The sequence below is a fragment of the Oncorhynchus mykiss genome, chromosome 1 (genome assembly GCF_057628025.1).
Source record: "Oncorhynchus mykiss isolate SJ-2025 chromosome 1, ASM5762802v1, whole genome shotgun sequence".
NCBI lineage: Eukaryota > Metazoa > Chordata > Actinopteri > Salmoniformes > Salmonidae > Oncorhynchus > Oncorhynchus mykiss.
In genome coordinates this window covers 33,621,748-33,640,461 of record NC_143022.1, presented here as the reverse complement: position 1 = coordinate 33,640,461, position 18,714 = coordinate 33,621,748, and the positions used below count along the sequence as shown (strand labels likewise).

Below are 18,714 nucleotides of genomic sequence, written 5' to 3'. Positions count from 1 at the left end.
AGTCTGGTGGAATGCGTCAGCGAAACGCTGTGCTCCACCTTAATGTGACTAATGTGTTGACAGAAGACACAGTCACTGTTAACATTTTACTAATCAAAGAACAGAGGGGATAAAAATGGCTCACACATACTGCTTTTAAAGAACATACCAATACCAACATTCCTTACTGTAACGACAGAAATCCCTTTTTACATTACAATAAATCTTCTGAAAGTTGTTGATAATATTGTGGCCACACAGGGGCAGTGTAAGAGCAGAATCAGGCAAGTCTGGAACTACTTCTTACACCAATACAGTATTTGTATCCGTTTAGCAATGACTGAACCTTTATGATATAGACAGATTTTGAACATTTGTTTGATTGGTGTATTGCTTCATAATCAAGTGCAGCAATGTGACAAGCACAACTTGTGTCCTGGATCCTGTCTAAATTGAGGTTATTCTCTAATTTCATGTGGTATTACAACTATAGAGTTCATGAACCATATAGGAAACTAATTGTATCCATTTATCTTTATTTAAAAAAAAATGTAAATAAAGTGCTTTTATGTACAGAACAATAAAAACAACTGAAACAGTAGTGATGTATAATATTAAAAAAATACAGTTCACAAGAGCTTTTTACATTGGCAGCTCAATTTACAAAGCATTTTAACATACAAACTTACAAGACATGTTGACATGAGTCAGAGAAACTTGTTACACTGTCACAATTAGAAGGCTTGGCTGAAGTGGTTCTTCAACTAACAGAGGTGCCTTACTGCAACTCAGTAGGAGCTTATAACAGCAGTCTCAAATCTTATGTAAGTGTCTATTCATTTGGAGCAGTGATCAAACAAGAGATTTATATGCTGCTTGTCTGAACCTATTATGCTAGATATTCAGGCTGATTTTGTTCTGCATTCGGCTAATGTATTATTGAGTTTAGATAACTTTACTCATCTGATCCAAGCTGTCATTTCTTCACTTGCAATCTTTGTCACAAAATAAAAAATAATCATGAAATGTTCAGTTGTCAAGACAATGTTTCAACTTCTTCTCCTCCCATCTTTGTTACAATTGGAGTCATTGAAACCCTGATGGAGTTCACAAGTGTTGTGCAGACCTTACCAGTATGGGATTTCTGTACAGGTTGAGACTATAATTCCATATACAGGTGTTTGCAATAGTGTCAACACAGAAATACATTGTGACTGAAGTTGAAGCCATTCTAACAGAGTTGTTGTACTGATACTGGCCATAATCTAAAAGGAATTCACTCAAAGTGTTGTAATTGTATTGTTGGGCATGCCCAGTAGAGTCCTACAGTCTATTCTGTCGTACATATCATGCAGGTGATGCTGCTGCTGCTACCAGGTTATCCATGTGATTAATTAATGTCACAAAGACAGGAGAACACATTTAGTATCCCAAGATGTACAACTCAATTCTTTAACTTTGCTTAAAAGGCATGAAAAAATAAATTGAAAACCTAATACATAATTCAACAAAATCCTAATTTGTATCCCAAACTAAGTCTTTCCAACATTCTGTGCAAAAACAACGCATTCTCAAGGTGTTTGCTGGTTCTGCACTTTCACCACAATGATACAACTTTCACCAGTCTTCTCCAATACAATACAAATGTACATTATATACAATCAGCCAACATGGCAGTCCTTTAGCAGTATGCTTTTTGCACAGCTACTTTGTCATTTTTTAAAAATTGTCCCTTGTACAAAATTCAATATCTAGAATAAGCTTAAATAAACAGTTTTACTTAGAAATAGTTTTGGAATACTTGTATCACCACATTCCACAACACAATGTTGCAAGAGTTCATATTTACCACAATTTTGCACTGACATAGCAACATCTATGGAATACGAAATTGATATTCTTTCATTTTAAATGTAGAATTATTATTTATTTCCCATCATGAACAGCTGAAAACATATACCTGTTATTGGGTATTGTAATGGCTGAATAAAGCCCTTGCTTTTGGATGATCAAATATTCTCCAGGTTTTATTACTTTAACAATATCGGTTTCTATAGTCGTTTTTTTTTAAACACACACATTCCTCCATTGACTGGTCCATAACTGCTGTGTGACCTTTCGCTCCATGTTAGTAAAACCCATTTTACAGTCATTAGTGTCATTAAACCAGAGGTGATGGTTGTAACTATGACAGCTTTCATATGCACTACGTTATGCCTAAGAACATACTGTTCGGTACAGTACATGCTGAATCATTCAGGCCCATTAAACATAAGACATTGATTTGACATGACAGTTGTGGATGAAAACAGAAGATGCATGATTTAAAAACAAGTTATTTTTGGCACAACAATCACTTTGTTTACATAAATTAACACGCAGGAGCTTGGTTGCCTCTGGGTGTGTCACATCAACGACACCAAGAGCTCCATAGCCCACTGGCTGATTCTCTGTTGTTGCCACTCTTCCTTTGGCTCTTCTAAACTCTGCTGTCTACTGGTTTCTGAATAACAGGACCAGAACAGAGCTATCTAAACAATGTGGTGAACAGGTTTTTATAGTCTCAGCCCACTTTAACTTGGTGACTGAATTTGGATTGAAGGAATCATTTCCTGACTGGCACTCTGAACTAGTCATTAACCATTTACACTGGGACTTCAGCCTAGCTACATCAACTCCAGGCCTAGTGATAGTCTTTATCTCATCCCATGCCTCTATGACACAGAAATGGCTCAAAATCATTTGCATACTAAATTGCATGTGAGTATGCCTCTCATTCTCTGTAATTAAGAATGTGCTTGCAGTCTCAAGATCAGATTTCGGTGTGACCTTTCACCCCACTTCACATGATGTGCTTTGCATAGTCTGTCTGCTCCACAATGAACAATATGTTAATACCTGGTCTAGGGTCTTCCCGAATGTCAAGAGTACATTTCAAACCTGTGAATGTCAATCTTACACAACTTAGGCACCATATCCTCCAATACTTTGGGACTTACAAACCCCATCTGTGCCACTCTGGTGGAGCAGAGCAGTGGACCTCAAAAATACCTCTCCAGTGTTATGTTATTCTGTTGTGTGCTGTTTTAACCTCACCTCATTCCAGGTGGTCACTACCTCTTTCATTCCTTCCTCATTGGTTCCTCTCCATGTCTCTCTGGTACTGCTAGCCCTTCTCTTGACCAGTGGATACCATTCTAATGCCTGTCTGGTTATGCTGCATTGAGGTTTATGTACAGTTTAAACTGCCTTAAATTAATAGGGGCGGCAGGTAGCCTAGTGGTTAGCGCGTTGGGCCAGTAACCGAAAGGTTGCTGGATTGAATCCCCGAGCTGACAAGGTAAACCTCTGTTGTTCTACCCCTGAACAAGGCAGTTAACCCACTGTTCCCCGGTAGACCGTCTTTGTAAATAAGAATTTGTTCTTAACTGACTTGCCTAGTTAAATAAAGGTGTAAAAAATTGCTGTTATAACTAAGTCATAGCCCTAATGATCTAATGTTTGAATACGAGGTTGTATATCCCACTGCTATCCATGCACTGAGTCTGTCTCAGTGCAGGGCTAAGCCCATGCTTATGGATGTAGGTGGGAGAGTTAAGGGTCAGTTCTTGACCCATAGAGTATCTCTCTACTTTCAATACAATGCCAACAGAGTATTTGGACGGATTGAGTGGCAAAGCATACAAACATGACTAAACCATATACAAATTGTTACAGAAGGACAATATCAGCTGTATGTGTCCTATACCCACCATGAGCATAATTCCACGGCTTCAATAGTCTGAAGGCAATCTGTATCTGCTTCTCTTCATTGTGCTTCAGATGCACTAGAGAAAGAAGAGTCACTGAACAAGGAAATGAGAACTGACTATAGGGACAAAATGAAAAAGACAAATGTGCAAAATCAGTGTGATGAAATGTCCCTCTTTGCGAAGAGGTTGGCGGTTTTCAGTGTTCCCTCCTTTAGTGTTTTTCTTTTCATTCACTTATAGTCCCCTCTTTCCTTACAGTTCAAAGTTAGTCACTCTGCATTACAGTTTTATCTCCTGCTCAAGTTGATCAAAGCCGTCCTCACACAATGGAGTCTTTGATCTCTGAGCCCAGTCTCACCCGAGGCCGCGGGCAGGTGTGCGAGATCTCTACAGTGCTCTCCTTCAAGTTCAGAGGCCTCTTCTCTGACTCTGAGAAGCTCTTGCTGTTGTCTGGTGATGAGCATTCATGTGACGGCGTGTTGCAGATGTAGTTGTCATTGAGGGTCTGGTAACCCTTGTGGTCTGACACAGATGCTGGAACTGTGTTGTTGCCATTCAGAGGCAAGTTTTCTGCTGGCTTCCCCACTATCCTGGGTTTCTTTTGCTGCATGTTAGGACACTCACCCTCCTTCAGCATGGACTTCATGCGGTCACGGTTCCTATAGACCACAAACAGGGAGAAGACCACCAGGGAGAAGCCCAGCAGGGCACACACTACGATCAGCTCGTTCCAGTAGGTCTTGGTGTTGATCTGTGGGGAGCGGGTCTCTCCAGGTAGGATGATTGGCTCCTCCTGGGGGACCAGAGGGGTGCGTGAGTGGCCGATCAGGGTGGTGCTCTCCTGTCTGGCCTCACCTCTCACACAGTAGTTGGCCAGGAGTTGCCTGAAGCCCTCCTCCACTGACCAGCACTCATAGGTCTCCTGTCTGTCAGCCTGGGCCACCACCACTAGACCTCCCTCAGGACTGGGGTACAGGAAGTGACCTGCACCCTCACTGTACTCCCACTTCCTCTCAGCCAGGTTGGAGCGCAGCTTACAGGGCAGCACTTTGAATGTGTTGGCTGGGATCATTATCACCTGGCATGAAGACATCCCTGCAGACAACAAAAGGAAGGGCTTTTTCATTTTTCATTTGTGAAAGCAAGTCCATCCCAGGTAGTTTGAACAAACTGCATTATTATATCACTGTGGTAGCTGAGTAGGAGTGCGCTGAGAAGGAATACATTAAATGAGCTGGGTACGAATAATGATGGTAAGGGAATATTGGAATAAAATTGTCAGCAAAATGTTAATTTAAATGCAGCAGTCCAGGAGTAGAGCACAGTGGTACAGTATAGAGCCGAAAGGATTTAGTCCAGCAGGAGCAGATGGTATGGTACCGTACTTACGTGTGGGTGGGGGTTTAACAAAGCGAGGGCTGGGCTGTGTCTTGTTGCAGATAACTGATGTGTCTGCCTCGTCCACATCCTGCTGCCAGTGGCTGAGAAAACAGACAACAGTAAATCAGAGAAATGGGTGTCTCAGAACAGCTCTAACGTGCACTATCAATCTACACATAGATGGTCTTGACAGACTACAGTGTTAGTCTGCACATATAGCATGTAAGCAGACAGCATTGAACATTTTCCTGTATTGTCACTTTTTCTTTGGAGTAGTCAAATGTTCTGGAAAGTTTTCAGTCATTATGAGAGCTTAGCATCAAAATAGTTTATACCTATCTCTTACATGCCAATACAAGGCTAGTATCTATTTGATGAGTAACACCTACATCTCTCTGAGTGGACCATGGAAATGTAAAGTATAATGGTTGGTGGTCTGGATGAAACATACCTATCTGGTGGAGCCAGCCTGACATCCAGGCACTGCCTCCCTGTCCAGGCACAGTAAGGGTCTCTGGACAGGACACACTCTCCACAGCTCTGGTAGTTGGAGCAGTTGGCCACAGGGACCTCTACTAGGCCAGAGTAGGAGGACACAAACAGCAGGCCCTGTAGAGAGACCAGTCAGTCAGTCAGTCAGATGCCAGGGAGGAATAGCCCTAGGTCATGTATTCACATACAGTTACCCCTCTTTAATATAGTATCAATACCATCCCCTCTACGAACCGAATGCTGGAATAACATCACAGACTAACAGCACAGACTACCAGCACAGACTACCAGCACAGGCTAACATCACAGGCTAACAGCACAGACTACCAGCACAGACTACCAGCACAGGCTACCAGCCCAGGCTACCAGCACAGGCTAACAGCACAGGCTAACAGCACAGAGTAACAGCACAGAGTAACAGCACAGAGTAACACAGGACAAAATTCATGATGGGTCACACGCTGTATACAACCCATCTGTTTTCAGTTCCCCTGAGAGGAAGTTGCATGCAATTATCCCAATGAATGTGAGCTGAGCTCCCCTTCAAGCTCCGGCTCTCTTCACGGCTCATGGGACCCCTAAGCTGATAGTGCTGACATTTAGTGAGCTCAATATTACTACCACTATGAGGAGATGCTTCAGAAATAAACAGAGTTCCCACTCTACACTCTGTACTGTACCTTCTCAGACTCCAGTTCTATGTGTTCTACAGGCTGGGGGTCAGTGAAGAGCACCATCTCCTCAATGATGTGCATCTTGTTGTTGACATTAATGGCTTTGTGGAGTCTTCCGTCATCTGCCAGAGACATATGACAGAACAGTAGATGGTTAATGTCTGCTAGAGCTCTGCCTCTCATACAGAACAGGAAAGGGGGAGAAGTTCTGTCAGCAGAGCCTGTTTACAGTACCTGTTCCAATGAAGAGCACATTGTAGTGTTTGTGGATAGCCTGGACCCGGTGGACAGCTATCTGGGTGTAGCGGACGCTGCGTTTCAGCAGGAGGGGCTGGCTGCGGATCACACTGTCCATCAGGAAGTGGTCCTTGACGAAGTTCAATACCTTGTCAGGCATGTGCATGGAGGAGGGGATGCCCTGGTCCCGGGCTGCATTAGTTATGCACTGTGGAAGAAACACAGGGAGTCTCTTAAGCACACACTGGGCTACAATACACACTACACAACCATACTACGGCCCCATGCCTACTCCCCCATCAATATGTGTTTGTATCCTTCAGTTGATGTGGCCATGATAACACTACCAGGAAATGAAAGTAGCAGCAGCTTTTTGATAACATCAGGCCTTCTGGGAAGAGGGCAGCCAGTGACAGCAGAGAAACAGATAACTTAGCTGCTTAAGCACTGATGTTCAGGCCAGATTGGTGATGTGACTAAGGCAGGCTAGAACATATCAGACCTGCACACACGAGGTTGGCTAAAGTTTACTGTAGACTTCCCAATGGAACAATTTTGCGCATATATTATAACAATATTTTGGTGTTAGGCAGCTTTCAGCAGTTTTTTTCTTCGGCTGTTCGAGCACACATTCTTTCCTTGAGGCTTGTTGTCACAACTTCTACCGAAGTCGATGCCTCTCCTTGTTCGGGTGGTGTTCGGCAGTCGACGTTGCCGGTCTTCTAGCCATCGCCGATCCATTTTCCATTTGTTTTGTCTCTTTTTCCCACACACCTGGTTCTCATTTCCCTCATTATGTGTTGTGTATTTAACCCTCTGTTCCCTACATGTCTTTGTGTGGTATTGTTTATTGTAAGTGCTTGTGCACATTTTGTTTTACTGGTGCGCGTCGGGTTATTGTGCCCATACTTTGTATTTCTTATGTCGTTGGTTTAACTATTAAACTTCTCCGGCTATTATCAAGTTCTGCTCTCCTGCGTCTGACTTCCCTGCATCCAGATACGCACCCCTTACAATTGTAGTTCGGTAGTCAAAGTTTACGCCACTTCGTCGGTGATTGGTCAACAGTAGATTCTTTAAATGTTTGTTGTCATTCAAAGACAGGCGACTAGTTTTAATGTAAATGTTTTCACTTGAAAAAGACTGCACCTAACATCTTAGTTAAAACTGCGTGACTAAGACCTCCTTGGCAAAAATGTCCAAATTAATTACAGATTTCTTGCGTTATCTTAGATCATTTCGGACTATTTTGAGGAAGTGTACTGGCTGATACAGCGTTTCATGAAGATGGCAGACGTTTTACGTGCTCCTAACCAACTGTTAACGAGTCTGATGAGCCCGACGTGAAGGACATACTGCTTTCCGGGAACAGACCCAAATCCCTGTAATTTGCATGAAGAGAAGGAAGAGAAAAAGAGTTCACATTGTCGGATGTGGCTGGGCTTACAAACCATCACAGACTACAAAGAGAAGCACAGACGAGAGCTGCCCAGTGATACGAGCCTACCAGATGAGCTAAACTACTTCTATGCTCGCCTCGAGGCAATTAACACTGAAATATGCATGAGAGCACCAGCTGTTCCGGACAACTGTGTGATCACGCTCTCCACAGCCGATGTGAGTAATAACTTTAAACAGGTCAACATTCACAAGGCCGCAGGGCCAGACGGATTACCAGGATGTGTACTGCGAGAATGCGCTGATCAACTGGCAAGTGTCTTCACTGACATTTTAAACCTCTGCCTGTCCGAGTCTGTAATACCAACATGTTTTAAGCAGACCACCATAGTACCTGTGTCCAAAAACACTAAGGTAACATGCCTAAATAACTACCGACCCGTAGCACAAGTGCATTGAAAGGCTGGTCATGGCTCACATCAACAAAATTATCCCAGAAACGCTAGATCCACTCTGATTTGCATACCGGCCTAACAGATCCACAGATGATGCAATCTCTATTGCACTCCATACTGCCCTTTCCCACCTGGACAAAAGGAACATCTATGTGAGAATGCTATTCATTGACTACAGCTCACCGTTCAACACCATTGTGCCCTCAAAGCTCATCAATAAGCTAAGGACCCTGGGACTAAACACCTCCCTCTGAAACTGGATCATTGACTTTCTTTTCTTTTTTTGTTTCTTTTTTTGTTGAATTTTACTCCTTTTTCTCCCCAATTTCGTGATATCCAATTGTTAGTAGCTACTATCTTGTCTCATCGCTACAACTCCGTACGGGCTCGGGAGAGACGAAGGTTGAAAGTCATGCGTCTTCCGATACACAACCCAACCAAGCCGCACTGCTTCTTAACACAGCACGCATCCAACCCGGAAGCCAGCCGCACCAATGTGTCGGAGGAAACACCGTGCACCTGGAAACCTTGGTTAGCGTGCACTGCACCCGGCCCGCCACAGGAGTTGCTGGTGCACGATGAGACAAGGATATCCCTACCGGCCAAACCCTCCCTAACCCGGACAACGCTATGCCAATTGTGCTTCGCCCCACAGATCTCCCGGTCATGGCCGGTTACGACAGGGCCTGTGCGCGAACCCAGAGTCTCTGGTGGCACAGCTGGGGCTGCAGTACAGCGCCCTTAACCACTGCGCCACCCGGGAGGCCTGATCCTGGACTTTCTGACGGGCCGCCCCCAGGTGGTAAGGGTAGGTAACAATACATGCGCCTCGCTGATCCTCAACACATTGGCCCCTCAGGGGTGCATGCTCAGTCCCCTCATGTACTCCCTGTTCACTCATGACTGCCCGGCCAAGCACAACTCCAACACCATCAATAAGTTTGCCGATGACACAACAGTGGTAGGCCTGATCACTGACAACGATGAGACAACCTATAGGGAAGAGGTCAGAGACCTGGCCGTGTGGTGCCAGACAACCTCTCCCTCAACATGATCAAGACAAAGGAGATGATTGTGGACTACAGGAAAAGGAGGACCAAGCACGCCCCCATTCTCATCAACGGGGCTGTAGTGGAGCAGGTTGAGAGCTTCAAGTTCCATGGCGTCCACATCACCAACAAACTAACATGGTCCAAGCACACCAAGACAGTCGTGAAGAAGGCACAACAAAACGTATTCCCCCTCAGCAGACTGAAAAGATTTGGCATGGGTCCTCAGATCCTCAAAAGGTTCTACAGCTGTACCACTCCCTGGTATGGCCATTGATCGGCCTCCGACCACAAGGCACTACAGAGGGTATTGCGTACGGCCCAGTACATCACCGGGGCCAAGCTTCCTTCCATCCAGGACCTCTATACCAGGCGGTGTCAGAGGAAGGCCTTAAAAATGGTCAAATACTCCAGACACCCTAGTCGTAGACTGTTCTCTCTCCTATCGCACAGCAAGCGGTCCTGGAGTGCCAAGTCTAGGTCCAAGAGGCTTCTAAACAGCTTCTACCCCCCAAGCCATAAGACTCCCCCCCCCCCCCTTATGCCGCTGTTACTCTATTATTATCTATGCATTGTCACTTTAATAACTCTACCTACATGTACATATTACCTCAATTACCTCGACTAACCGGTGCCCCCTGCACATTGACTCTGTATTGTTATTTTAATGCTGCTCTTTAATTACTTGTTCCTTTTATTTCTTACTCTTATTTTTTAATCTGCATTGTTGGTTAGGGGATTGTAAGTAAGCATTTCACTGTAAGGTCTACACCTGGGAAAAAACTACCTACCCTCCAGGACACCTACACCACCCGATGTCACAGGAAGGCCATAAAGATCATCAAGGACATCAACCACCCGAGCCACTGCCTGTTCACCCCGCTATCATCCAGAAGGCGAGGTCAGTACAGGTGCATCAAAGCTGGGACCGAGAGACTGAAAAACAGCTTCTATCTCAAGGCCATCAGACTGTTAAACAGCCACCACTAACATTGAGTGGCTGCTGCCAACACACTGACACTGACTCAGCCACTTTAAACAATGCTACCTTATATAATGTTACTTACCCTACATTATTCATCTCATATGCATACGTATATACTGTACTCTATATCATCGACTGTATCCTTATGTAATACATGTATCACTAGCTACTTTAACTATGCCACTTTGTTTACATACTCATCTCATATGTATATACTGTACTCGATACCATCTACTGTATCTTGACTATGCTGCTCTGTACCATCACTCATTCATATATCCTTATGTACATATTCTTTATCCCCTCACACTGTGTACAAGACAGTAGTTTTGGAATTGTTAGTCAGATTACTTGTTGGTTATTACTGCATTGTCGGAACTAGAAGCACAAGCATTTCGCTACACTCGCATTAACATCTGCTAACCATGTGTATGTGACAAATAAAATGTGATTTGATTTGATTTGATTTGTTGTATTCGGCGCATGTGACTAATACAATTTGGTTTGATTTGAACAGGGACAAACCGCTTTTTGTACTTCTGGTGTACCAAATGCAACTGCACTATTGGTGTGATCGAGGCGTAATTCAGGTTAGTGATACTGTGTCAGCTGTCCAGCAGAGGGCAGTGGACACTAACTCACCGTTCCAGGCCGTGGCTCAGGGACAGGGTGGTTGTAGGTGTACCACTGCTGGGTCTCCCGGTTGACCTCCCGGTAACGGCCGTTGAAGGCCTTCTCCACCTGTTCCATGGTGAAGGCACACACTGCTGAGCTGCCAGAGGCCCCTTTATACCTGGGATAACACCACACAGCAGTTAGGCTGCATCACATTCCTCTTCCCCCAAGTCATCCTATTCTTTACTCTGACAGTAGTGCCAAACTAATATAAAGTACGTGATCAATGATGTCTCCAATACACCATAGACAAACAGAGGGAATGGAGGTGTGGCTGTTTGCCCACGACTGGGTCAATGATAGTCTGCTATAAACTGTATGGAAAATGTTATTGAGGAGATGAGTGTAATACCAACCAACCCAGACACAGAATATTTCATTACCCAAATCAATAGAAAATCCTACACACTCTCACATATGTACTGTATGTCTTAGTGACAAAGTGTTTCCTCACCACTGTGAAGTGAAGACCCCATAGAACACGGTGTTCTTCCAGTCTTCTGGGCGGGGCGTCAACACAAACATGTCCTGGATGATGTTGAAGGGGAAGCCATCGTCAGGCAGCGAACAGAGGAGCTGTGCTTTTAGGAAGGTGGTCCATTTCTTCTGCAGCACCCTCTCTCCTCCTTTGTCACCCTGTAAAACAAATCAGAGCTTTGTTACAGTATATGGACCTGCAGTCACAGTAACCCAGTGTCCAGTAGAGGGCACAAGCATGTATGTTTAAACTGTAAACACAGTAGTTGAAATGGTGAGAATGCATAATAATCTGATGTCATGGCAAACAACTTGCCTAAATATTATTATGGTTTACATTCTGCCTGGTATACATGTTCTACACCTGTTGTATTCGGCACGTGACAAATACAGTTTGATTTGATATATGTCTGAAACATTATTCTCCCCAGTTGTTTACCTAGAAACGAGGCACTGTTTGAATTGGCATAAATGAGAACCAATATTGTAAAACCACCAGACTGAGTACAACGGATTGTGGCTATAACACATCTCCCCTGGGGCAGTGGAGTTCTAGGTCAAGAAAACAATAAAAGACATCACAACTGGATGGAAGAAAAACACTGGGGCACTGGGGAGGCCAAATGCTTTTCAGTGAGAGAGAGAACAGGACACTGCTCACACACAATGCCTCTCCACGGACACTACCACTCTGAACCTGTGCCTGTGGCACTACCCTGCCTGGTGGGCTGTGGTCATCTATGGGAGCATGATACTTGGTTGGCTTGAGAAGCTAAAAAAGTAGCACAACTTTTCCATTAAGAAATTATTAATTCACTTAGATCACTCCAACCTCGGCATGAAAGAGATTATTTGTGAGCCTTACAGCCATGAATGCTGTACCTATACAGATAGCTGGATGTACAGGGAATGTGTGGGGACATACAACTGAAAAAAGGAATATAATTGTCTGTTTACATTCACTTGAGTCTGTGGCTCAGAGTGCAGCAATTACTCCAATTCTTGTCTGGTACATAGATCTGAGGAGATTGAAAAGGCTGAGGGAGGAACGGTAAGTCATCTTCACAGAGCACTGTTCAGAGGACTAAAAAGAAACCAAAAGAAGTATAGTCTACATAACCCAGAGCCCTGTAAGATGTGCCTTCATCTGAGTCCCCCTCTGCCCAACATTAATCAGAGGAAATGACATCAGTGAATGGTAAAGGGAAATTACACGTGACTAATGCTGAGTTTCAGAAGCAATTACTTGCTGTATTAACCCAACCAGATAATGAGCTACATGTATTCCCTGCTCTGCTCCCCTGGGTCTACCTAGTTATTATTAAAACCAGAGAGAGTGTGTACCTAAAGTCTCTCCTTCTGAATATTGGACAGAAAATGCTCAATTCATTATCCCTTACATAAGCCTCCCTTTCCAACACGCAGGTACTCAGGGCCAGGTTGAATTTCCAGAGTTTCAGTAATAACAGTAATACCAGCTTGTTGTGCTTGTCTGTTTTCTGCACAGCTGTATACATCCACAATGCTCCACCCAACAAAAGTTTTATTTTCAGTATTATTGTAATTCTGTATTTTTGACAATGACTTGTCTACAGTTTCACCAACACATATTGTACCATCCAAACCTTTACAAGGCGAATTCTCTAACAAAGACACTATGGTGGTGTGTATGGCGTGAGGATAAGAAAGACCAGGAGCTGTAGCTAAGATACTCTGTACTCTGAGTTCAAATCTCCCCTGTGATTGGCCTGCACACCACCATCCTGTGTTTCATTTTAGAGGAGAATCAAGGGTGTGTCCTGCAGTCTCATTCTAACATTGGCAGACACACTGGTTACCATTTGACTGCCACTCAGTGTAAAGACATACACCTTCAGACAGCTACTGTAGAGAAGCCTTTCTGCTTGCAGTCTGCAGAGCCTGGGATGTATAGGCAGTCAAAATCCTATTACTAGAAGCTGTCTGCTGCCTGTTTGAAAAATATAAACAAGGAAAAATATCCCTCCATTGGAACTGCAACGTATGGGGCCTCTTAAAATGCAAAAGATGCCTGTCGCTGCTAAGTGTAGACGGCTTTAATGAGTTTAGCTCGTATGGCCGAGGTGGGTATTAAATTAAAAAGGCACGGAGGCAATTGAAAATGACTTGTGAGCTGGCCCCAAAGCAGAGCTCTATTTCACATCTCATCATGGTAAATATTTTCAAATTAAGTTTGATAATGGGCTTTGGTGGATTCATTCCGTTTGTTTGTCATATGCGGGAGGACAAGGTGCTGCCTGCAGGAGGACAAGGTGCTGCCTGCAGGAGGACAAGGTGCTGCCTGCAGGAGGACAAGGTGCTGCCTGCAGGAGGACAAGGTGCTGCCTGCAGGAGGACAAGGTGCTGCCTGCAGGAGGACTCAGTCACACAGCTCCTCCCTTCACTGTATGCACCTCACTCTGCCCACTCTGGCAGCACTGAAATGGTACTGCTGATCTCTTTATAAAACAAAAAAAGAAAAGAAATGCAATATTACAAGATGCTTTCCCGGAAGATTGACTGCTGGAAATGCAAAGCCTGGGAGGAGGGGTGTTGCCCATAAAACTGTCAGCTAGTATTTCACACTGTATTTGGATTGGCCATACTACAGCTGGGATAAACAAGAGGCCATGACCATGCTGTCAAAGTGAGGGCAGATTCTCTGGTCACAGAGAATAGAAGAGGTTCATTAAATTATTGTGGAGAATAGACTGGTGTAATGATTGGAAACCATTCCTTTCAGGTTCAAATTCTGGAAACTGAAATAAAGTGTTCCGGCTGCTCGTAGTACACCCTTGTCTGCAGGTACGTGCAGGAAAGAGGTGGAAAAGGAGAAGGCATTTTAGGTCTGCTGTGAATCCTAGCTGAACGCTAATATTTGCTGAAATGTGATAAGAGTAGAGGAGGAGGGCCCAAACAGGGGGAACTCACAGGAGGAATGTTTTTATGTAACACGAACCCCTGTGTCCCTCCCACCCTGTGAAACCAACCACTTCCACCCTTAAATCCCCCACCTCACACACACATGCATACACCACATAGAAGTGTACACACACACTTCTCCCACTCCATTAAAGTGTGTCTAGATCGGTGGGGTTGAGGAGAGCCTTGCTCAAGGGGAAAGACACTCTTTAGACAGGCCATCTCCGTTGAAGCGTCACTCACCTTACACACGCGAGCGATGCGTGACACAATGGTTTTGTCAAAAAAATCGAACTCTTTTCCTGCTTCGCTGAAGAAGAAGTAAATCTTATCGTCGTCGCCTACTGGGTTGCCTTTGGGCAGGCTCTCCTGGATGTAGGCAGAGCCCACAAAGGCTGGGTCTGGAACAACAACAAAGAAACCACAGGGTAAAATGTAAACCTAGAACTATGCATTCTAGTACACAGACATGCCTTTTACATCCACAAACGTCTTCTACTCTTATTCAGTGATTTTGCAACAGGAACTACTGCATGTTGAAATTAACAAAATACCATGGAAACACCTATAGTTCTTCAAAGCTACGGTCATTTTCATTTATCATGTCCAGCCTGAGGTCTTCAAATACTGATTGTATGTTTAGAGGGAAACTATTTATGCATGTATGTCTACCTTAACATCTAGCTTCATATGCAGTGCCTTGCGAAAGTATTCGGCCCCCTTGAACTTTGCGACCTTTTGCCACATTTCAGGCTTCAAACATAAAGATATAAAACTGTATTTTTTTGTGAAGAATCAACAACAAGTGGGACACAGTCATGAAGTGGAACGACATTTATTGGATATTTCAAACTTTTTTAACAAATCAAAAACGGAAAAATTGGGCGTGCAAAATTATTCAGCCCCCTTAAGTTAATACTTTGTAGCGCCACCTTTTGCTGCGATTACAGCTGTAAGTCGCTTGGGGTATGTCTCTATCAGTTTTGCACATCGAGAGACTAAATTTTTTTCCCATTCCTCCTTGCAAAACAGCTCGAGCTCAGTGAGGTTGGATGGAGAGCATTTGTGAACAGCAGTTTTCAGTTCTTTCCACAGATTCTCGATTGGATTCAGGTCTGGACTTTGACTTGGCCATTCTAACACCTGGATATGTTTATTTTTGAACCATTCCATTGTAGATTTTGCTTTATGTTTTGGATCATTGTCTTGTTGAAAGACAAATCTCCGTCCCAGTCTCAAGTCTTTTGCAGACTCCATCAGGTTCTCTTCCAGAATGGTCCTGTATTTGGCTCCATCCATCTTCCCATCAATTTTAACCATCTTCCCTGTCCCTGCTTAAGAAAAGCAGGCCCAAACCATGATGCTGCCACCACCATGTTTGACAGTGGGGATGGTGTGTTCAGCTGTGTTGCTTTTACGCCAAACATAACGTTTTGCATTATTGCCAAAAAGTTCAATTTTGGTTTCATCTGACCAGAGCACCTTCTTCCACATGTTTGGTGTGTCTCCCAGGTGGCTTGTGGCAAACTTTAAACGACACTTTTTATGGATATCTTTAAGAAATGGCTTTCTTCTTGCCACTCTACCATAAAGGCCAGATTTGTGCAATATAGACTGATTGTTGTCCTATGGACAGAGTCTCCCACCTCAGCTGTAGATCTCTGCAGTTCATCCAGAGTCATCATGGGCCTCTTGGCTGCATCTCTGATCAGTCTTCTCCTTGTATGAGCTGAAAGTTTAGAGGGATGGCCAGGTCTTGGTAGATTTGCAGTGGTCTGATACTCCTTCCATTTCAATATTATCGCTTGCACAGTGCTCCTTGGGATGTTTATAGCTTGGGAAATCTTTTTGTATCCAAATCTGGCTTTAAACTTCTTCACAACAGTATCTCGGACCTGCCTGGTGTGTTCCTTGTTCTTCATGATGCTCTCTGCGATTTTGACGGACCTCTGAGACTATCGCAGTGCAGGTGCATTTATACGGAGACTTGATTACACACAGGTGGATTGTATTTATCATCATTAGTCATTTAGGTCAACATTGGATCATTCAGAGATCCTCACTGAACTTCTGGAGAGAGTTTGCTGCACTGAAAGTAAAGGGGCTGAATAATTGTTAAAAAAGTTTGAAATATCCAATAAATGTCGTTCCACTTCATGATTGTGTCCCACTTGTTGTTGATTCTTCACAAAAAAGTTACAGTTTTATATCTTTATGTTTGAAGCCTGAAATGTGGCAAAAGGTCGCAAAGTTCAAGGGGGCCGAATACTTTCGCAAGGCACTGTACAAACAGTAGACCATGACATGAAGCAGTTACCAGATAGCTTGCTGCCTGAAGATCTGAACTTACCTTGTAGCCAGTTCAAGGAGTTTTCTGTTTTCAGGGCAGCGCCTTGGCCCAGGCTCTTGTAAATGATAGGTTCATTTCCTTGGAAATTACTGACCGTACCAGCATACAGTTCTCCATCTATAATGTAAGGAACGATAAGATGAAGACAAAGAATATCTGGACCTAGAGAAGGAGCCTCTGTGTAACAAACCCTGGAATCTAGAAGGGAAGAGTTGTCTGCTAGTATATTTACAGTATGGAAGACACTAAGGATGGTAAAATATACATTGCAGCTACTGTATATAAAATATTTTATAATTGATAAATCAGTAATTAAGTATGTCTACATTATGTCTATAATTTGTATGCATATATTGACTTGTATACAGTATGTATTGTGTACACAGTCTTATGGAAGCCAAACATATTTCCCTGACAGTAAATAAGTGACCCATATAGAGAACCTACCGGCCATGATGGCAGTGGACTTGTACTCAGGGTTGAAAGGGCAGCGGCTGCGTCCGTCCTCTGTCACTATCTCTCCAGTCTGGCTTCTCACCAGGGTGAAGTCAGCTGTGTTCTGGAGAGGACCCAGAGAGAAAGAGAGCCTTGAGGAGAAGTAGGGCTGTAATCTACACTGACAATTCCCACTGCCTGCTGGCCACTCTGTTCGCTACTACAGCGCTGTAGCACAAATTCTGGGGCGGGAACCACTGTGTGGTCACAGTCGGTCACTTTGGGGTGGGTCAAACCACAGGGTGTGGTTTGATATTGGTGTCTCGTGTGTGTTCACAGGTGGGAGGAGTTAGCCAAAACATTTAGCCAATTAGCTTCAGCGGCTGGTGTGCAACCGTGGGAAAATTGGTTTGACTTTGGATAGCCGATCTCTGGGGCTGTTTAGGGACCGTCAATAAATTACAGAATGTTCATGTTGCACAACTTTTAGTTGTCTCATTAAATGCTTTCAATATTTGTATGTGAAAATGTATAGATGGTTTGAAGTTTTTAAGTCATTGACATTTGAAGCTATTGACCTTTTAAAATATTGTCCGATGTACATTGTGCAATTTACTGATGGCCCCTAACCAGCCCCATAGGGATATCGAGTGTCAAACCAAACTGACAATGGGCATTACAATCGGCTCGGGTGCAGCTGCGCTCCGAATGTATGATTATGTGGGTGCTGCCATCTGTGGGCATGATTGAAATAAACCCAACCCAAACTTTTACGCTACCCTTCATTTTTTCCATTATCTTGCAAATCTGACTTTTGAATGAGACTGACTTTATGACCAAATTTATCCTATTTTCACATTGTAGTACATTTTGGACTCATATTTATGCCACATATTCCATTTTCAAATGAGAAATAGCTTTTTAGGGGCCGTCGCTGTTTAAGTAAATGTTATTATACAATTCCTTTTAAAAGCGATCTGGTGATGGAGAAGATGATGAGTGCTGCTTCCAGAAGGAATGGACATAATGTTGTATACTGTACTTTATATCTCTCTGTGTGGGCTGAGACTCAATGGTTGTGATAAGAGAGACACTCGGGAATCCTGGTTCACAACCTAGAGTTCAGCCAAGATACTTCCCCTCCTCCCTTAATGTCCCCCCATATTGAAGTAGAACAAAGGGGAAAGGGACACACATTTGAGATGTTCTTTGACTGTCAATATTTTTAAATGGAAATGTCAATGTTATTCTGAATTGCCTCAGAGACTTGTCTGCTCCATCAGCAGAACACTTTTAAAGATGCACTTCCTCTCAAATCTGTGTTCCAAAACGTCTTCATACAACCCAGAGCCACACATGCTCACTAAGCATCTGTAAGCAGTCTCCAGGGGGATAATCGCATGGAGAAGAAAATATGTACCTTGATTGACAGAGTT

At 43.7% G+C, this 18,714-nt stretch overlaps 1 protein-coding gene across 1 annotated transcript in view; it reads right to left on the bottom strand.

Annotated features, from left to right (window-relative positions):
* Positions 1-498: 498 nt before the first annotated feature.
* The window catches only part of LOC110521304 (semaphorin-4B), a 90,056-nt gene continuing 71,840 nt past the window's right edge, over positions 499-18,714 (bottom strand). The window contains exons 6-15 of the mRNA XM_021598780.3: positions 17,291-17,402; positions 16,844-16,960; positions 14,737-14,894; positions 11,531-11,712; positions 11,044-11,194; positions 6,512-6,722; positions 6,284-6,399; positions 5,563-5,720; positions 5,121-5,212; positions 499-4,826 (exon numbers count right to left, since the gene is read on the bottom strand). Of these exons, the coding sequence (XP_021454455.1) occupies positions 4,051-4,826; positions 5,121-5,212; positions 5,563-5,720; positions 6,284-6,399; positions 6,512-6,722; positions 11,044-11,194; positions 11,531-11,712; positions 14,737-14,894; positions 16,844-16,960; positions 17,291-17,402 (2,073 nt within the window). The 3' untranslated portion in view covers positions 499-4,050. The remainder of the gene's footprint in view (positions 4,827-5,120; positions 5,213-5,562; positions 5,721-6,283; positions 6,400-6,511; positions 6,723-11,043; positions 11,195-11,530; positions 11,713-14,736; positions 14,895-16,843; positions 16,961-17,290; positions 17,403-18,714) is intronic.